This window comes from Austrofundulus limnaeus, unplaced genomic scaffold (assembly GCF_001266775.1).
Source record: "Austrofundulus limnaeus strain Quisiro unplaced genomic scaffold, Austrofundulus_limnaeus-1.0 Scaffold45, whole genome shotgun sequence".
Classification (NCBI taxonomy): Eukaryota; Metazoa; Chordata; class Actinopteri; order Cyprinodontiformes; family Rivulidae; genus Austrofundulus; species Austrofundulus limnaeus.
Window position 1 is genome coordinate 7,192 of NW_013952447.1, and position 5,370 is coordinate 12,561.

General features: G+C 44.3%; 1 protein-coding gene and 1 long non-coding RNA gene across 3 annotated transcripts in view; one reads left to right on the forward strand and one right to left on the reverse strand.

Moving 5' to 3' along the window:
• Positions 1-66: 66 nt before the first annotated feature.
• Positions 67-5,370, reverse strand: part of LOC106517124 (retinal-specific ATP-binding cassette transporter) — a 34,458-nt gene continuing 29,154 nt past the window's right edge. The window contains exons 38-49 of one of the 2 annotated variants that reach the window (XM_014007835.1): positions 5,365-5,370; positions 5,078-5,255; positions 4,880-4,995; positions 4,603-4,750; positions 4,401-4,524; positions 4,154-4,283; positions 3,950-4,070; positions 3,801-3,863; positions 3,626-3,732; positions 1,328-1,469; positions 308-442; positions 67-209 (exon numbers count right to left, since the gene is read on the reverse strand). In XM_014007835.1, coding sequence (XP_013863289.1) covers positions 102-209; positions 308-442; positions 1,328-1,469; positions 3,626-3,732; positions 3,801-3,863; positions 3,950-4,070; positions 4,154-4,283; positions 4,401-4,524; positions 4,603-4,750; positions 4,880-4,995; positions 5,078-5,255; positions 5,365-5,370 — 1,378 coding nt within the window. In that variant the 3' untranslated portion in view covers positions 67-101. Of the gene's footprint in view, positions 210-307; positions 443-1,327; positions 1,470-3,625; positions 3,733-3,800; positions 3,864-3,949; positions 4,071-4,153; positions 4,284-4,400; positions 4,525-4,602; positions 4,751-4,879; positions 4,996-5,077; positions 5,256-5,364 lie in introns of those variants that run through there. The other variant, XM_014007836.1, reaches the window with a different exon arrangement.
• LOC106517125 (uncharacterized) overlaps positions 5,184-5,370 on the forward strand; it is a 2,594-nt gene continuing 2,407 nt past the window's right edge. Inside the window, exon 1 of the long non-coding RNA XR_001310163.1 lies at positions 5,184-5,270. This is a non-coding gene — a long non-coding RNA (uncharacterized LOC106517125). The remainder of the gene's footprint in view (positions 5,271-5,370) is intronic.

The following is a 5,370-nucleotide window of genomic DNA, read 5'->3' on the forward strand; positions in this document are numbered from 1 at the left end:
CATCATAACATGGTACACCCACATCTACACTTCATCTTAACATCCTGCCATTGACTCGATACTTCTTCTAATTCTAATCCACACAAACATTGATTTAGAGTTTACCTGTGAGAGGTGAGGACCACTGCTCGGTTCTCCTGGATTACACCCATGATGGAGTTCCACAGAAAGCGTCTGGACAGTGGGTCCATCCCTGTGGTAGGCTCATCCTGAAGCAGGAAGGTAAGCACTGATTCAGTCCATTTTTAACCAGAACATTTGGATAATGAAGATAAACCTGGACTCCCATCAGGGGTGTCGGACTCACCAGCAGCACCAGAGCAGGACAGCCGATCATGGCGATGGCCGTGGAGAGTTTCCTCCTGTTACCCCCACTGTAGGTCCCCACACTTCGACCCGCGTACTCCGACAGGCCCAGTTTCTGGATGGCCCAATCTGCCACCTACATTTGGGGGGGATAGATGTGTCTTTTTACACATTTAGATTCAGTCCTTAAAATACCAGCTCKAGGAGGCTGAAAAAGGACAGTCCTGGTAGAGTCTAAAGCCCAGCTACAGTTTTAACCGATCATTAGATAATGGCTGGTTTGTGTCCAAACATGTTGATGTTCTGGAAGGTGTTTCCTGCTATTTTCCACATCCTCAAAACGCCCCCTTGTTCCCTCACCATGCTCCATGTTCCAGTTGTACCTCCAACACTTTGTCATGACCATTATCACAGTCTAGGCATGAGGACAGCTCTGCCAGTCCTGCCTCAAATCCTGCACATAGAGACACTGTCATCAGCCCCCCGTCCCCCCAACATTTTACCCAGGACACCAATACTCTGCTACCAGAAAGATAAACCATTGTTTTGTAAAGTTCTGGGCTCAAAACCCTCCACGAATTATCCTGCTCTGCCCATGAAAGAAAAGACCTTGACTAGACCTAAAAACACCATCAATGTAAAAAAGTTATCCTCCAATGTGAAGAGGACCTTAAAGTTCTGAACAAGTCTCCTTCATACCAACAGGAACCAGAATATTTATTCAGTCATTCAACAAACAAATGATTCCTTTTATCAAAAACCCTAAAGTATCCTTTGAGTTGGTCCAATCATAGAGTTTTTTTCTTCATTGAAGACTTTTTGAAACAGTTTTTTCTGTTGCAAAACGTCCTGAGTTGCCATCTTTTGGATGACTGAGAACCTAAAGCAGCACCTGGTCCTGAAGAACCATATCTGTCTTCAGACTCCAGCACAGATCTTCCCAGACAGCTGGTCAGARCATTGTAAGATAATTCATCTCCTTCAGTATCTGTTTGTTACCAAAGTGAGAGGTCCTCCTCACCCTGCTGATCTCAGACTCTGGAACCCCTCGGAGGCGWGCGTAGAGGTGCAGATGTTCTCTGCCGGTCAGCAGCTCATCGATGGCATCAAACTGTGGGCAGTAACCCATGTTCTGATGGACGTCCAGGATGTTAGTCAAAATGCTGCAAGAAGACAGATAGAGATCCTCTTTATTGGCATTCAAACACAACATCAAGGATGCACTGTAGAATGAAATTGCAGTCAAGAACACCCATCCATCCGTCCATCCGTTTTCTTCCTCTTATCCGGGGTCGGGTCTCGGGGGCAGCAGCCTAAGCAGAGAGACCCAGAATTCCCTCTCTCCAGCCACTTGGACCAGCTCCTCTGGGGGAACTCCAAGGTGTTCCCAGCCCAGCTTAGAAACATAGTCCGCCCAGCGTGTCCTGGGTCTTCCTCTGGGCCTCCTCCCAGTGGGACATGCCCGGAACACCTCACTAGGGAGGAGTCCAGGAGGCATCCTAACCAGATGAACCACCTCAACTGGCTCCTCTCGACGTGGAGGAGCAGCAGCTCTACTCTGAGTCCCTCCTGGATGACTGAGCTTCTCAGTCCATCTCTAAGGGAGAGCCCAGCCACCCTGCAGAGAAAATTCATTTTGGCCTCTTAATCTGTGATCTCGTTCTTTCAGTCACTACCCAAAGTTCGTGACCATAGATGAGGGTAGGAACGTAGATGACCAGTAAATTGAGAGCCTAACTTTCTGGTTCAGCTCTCGCTTCACCATGACAGACCGGTATAGCGCCCGCATCACTGCAGACGCAGCACCAATCCACCTGTCCATCTCCCACTCCATTCTCCCCTCATTCATGAACAAGACCCCGAGATACCTAAACTCCTCCACTTGGGGCAGGACCTCCTCCGGGACCTGGAGAAGGCAACCTGCCCTTTTCCAGCTCAAGACCATGGTCTCAGATTTGGAGGCACTGATCCTAATCCTGGCCYCTTCACACTCGGCTGTGAACCACTCTAGTGAGASCTGGAGATCAGGATCTGATGAAGCCAACAGAACCACATCATCTGCAAAAAGCAGAGATGTGATCCTAAGGTCACCAAAATGGATCCCCTCAACACCTTGGCTGCYCCTAGAAATTCTGTAATGAACAGAATCAGTGCCAAAGGGCAACCTTGGCGGAGTCCAACTCTCAAGTTAAGAACACCCATTCAAAAAAACAAACATACATAAAACATGGGGGAACAAGTGAACAGGTCATGTGGCAACTGGGTCGCGCCACCTTTAGCAGCTGGGAAATACAAAATAGAAAAGTTGAGTTTTAAAAAGTTGCTCTGATCCCAATACAAAACACAATAAAATGAGAATAAATTCTGTCAAACATAATCTGCAAACAATAGACCAGTAACCACCACCTGAGATAAGATAAGGCTCATTAGGCTTGAATCTKAAATTTCTAACTCTAGCAGGAATTGTGTGAATGTTTATCAAGTTAAMTCAAGATTATTGAGATGATCTATATTTTTCTTCAATACATTTTTCAGCACATCTCATTCCACATTTCTTCTCTTTCAACAATTCATATCAAAAAGTTCAGCTAATTTATACCATGGGTGCTATGACTTTTGGTATTTCAGTTACTTGTACTTTTTCAGCTATTTAGCTTTTTTCTGCCATTTTTTCCTCATTTAAACTGAATGAAGTTATCATCAARATCCTTAAAACCCTTCAAAATATTGATAAATCTTTCCTGTACTTTTTACATTTATCCTGGTTCTGCTCTTTTACAACTTCTTTCTACTTTTTAAATCATGGCTTCTTGTGCTTTTTCAGCTATTCTGTAAATTAAAAAATGTAGGCTGCTATCAGCTTCTGATAGAAGATTCTTTTAGCTTATTTTTTTTTCAATTTCAGCTGTTTTTGCATTTTTAGTAACTGTGTACCTATTTTTTAGATTTTTTAAATCTAAATTCACTTTTTTGTGTGATGTGTTCTTTTTGCATCTTTGTGCCAATTGCAGCTTTTCAGCTACATTTTAGCAATTTTTATGATAATTAAGGCTACTTCGGCTATTTGGCAACACATTATAACTTTTTCGCATTTTTCTTGTTTTTCTGACTTTTTTACTCTTTATTCAGCGTCTGTCTGCTAATTTCAACCTCAGTCAACTGTTCAATTCAACTCATATTAACAGTTGTATTATTAAACATTTTCAGCTTCTTCGGTAGCTTTGAGGAAAAATCTTTCAGCTTTTAGCTTTCACACTGCATTRATTCATTTATTTATTATTAAGCTTAATATTGAGATGAACARATTTAAATCCTGAACCTGTAACCAGAGACCATCGCCTCTCCTGACGTCACGTCGATGTCTCCGGTCAGCATCTTAAATGTTGTGGTCTTTCCTGCTCCGTTTACCCCCACAAGACCGAAACACTGCAGAGGACAACAAAAACCATCAAACCGTCTTCTCTGCTGAAGAACTTCCCCAAACCTGGACTAACCTCTCCAGGTGAGACTCCAACACAGATCCGGTCCACTGCAGGGACAAATGTCCCCCTGTATGTCTGCCAGGATTAAAAAAAAATGTAAATTAAATCTCTTTGTTTGTTTTATTGTCCAAACTTCATGACACTGAAGGAACCTGTCTGACCTTGGTCAGGCCTTTGATGCGTAAAATATCATTTGTTTGTTSGTTCCTGAGGATCCTCTCTCTTTCCTCGGCCACGTCTTTGTCCTRGTCCAACATGTGAGGTTTTGGGCCATCTGGAATCCTGAAAATAAAAACCTTAGCCAATCAACCTTCAGTTAACATGAAAGCTTTATTAAAATCTGAGATTGTGTCAGTTATACTTGCCAGTGATCCAGGAAGAAGCGATACTGAAAAAATATGTTGAGGATAAAATAGAGAAACCCCTCAGCTGCCATGCAGAACAGGTTCTTCCCAATGAAGTCCCAGTGGAAGGGGTCTGGGCTGTGATCCTCACCTTYGGGGAAAGATTTTTTTTAAAAAATGTATTTTTGCTTCTGTCTGACATGAACAATGAATGACTCAGCAGTTGCAGGTGGAAGCTGGAGTGACCCTGGGTGAGTTTCATGGTTACCAAAGCGAGCGTAAACATCCGTCACAGCCTGGTTCACAGCCATGTCGATCAGCCCCCTGCCCAGGCAGTAATGAGGAAAGATGAGCAGCGCCGTCTTTAACATCTGGTTGAACCTGTACAACACCTGGATAAGAAGGTAAAAACTCTTAACAACAGAGGAAAAACATGGATTAAAACAGTTAAAACACCTGCCAGGACGTACTGTGGTGCTCTCAAARAGGTCCAGGATGAAGGTGACGGCGCTGCTGTTGATGCCGATAAACAGGTTGATGCACGAGAGAGAGATGTAGGCGGTGCTGGGGACGCTGAAGACGTAGGACATGGGGTACATCATCGGTGTCACTGACCAGCTGAGACAGAAATCAGCAGGAACAATAGTTCCTGACGTGAACTGTTCACGTTTCAGTTTACCTAATGATTAATAATCCTGTTTTGTAACAAAGTGTTTGGTTTGCATCGTCTGGATGATTGTAACTCACCCGTAAAGCATCAGCAGGGCAATAAGTGGCTGCAGGTTGGTTGGTGAGGTGTAACATTTCTTCTCAAAGAACGTGAAGGTTTTCACCACCATGGCTGCACTGATGGAGTAATTCACCTGGAGGAAGGCCCAGATAACCAAGAGCTATGATTATACCACCCTACATCCAACCAGCACRGTCCAAACGGGGTGGCAGTACCATGTCCCACAGGAAGTTGGCYGTCCAATACACCAGAGGACTGACTCCACTGACAAACTGCAGGTGCTTGGCCTGGGTGGCCCGCTCCTGGATGAGGTAGAGGACGAAGCTGGCCGGGATGAAGGACATGGCAAAGATGACGCAAATGGCCACCACTGCGTCCACCGAGGTGGTCAGGCTTTAAAAACAACAGGTTTGTCACATTATGACCTGCTGTTTGTTTTCTGCTCTGTAGGTTCCAAACAAATATCAACAAAAACAGGATGAAATAAGAAGTGGTGACTGACACAGTG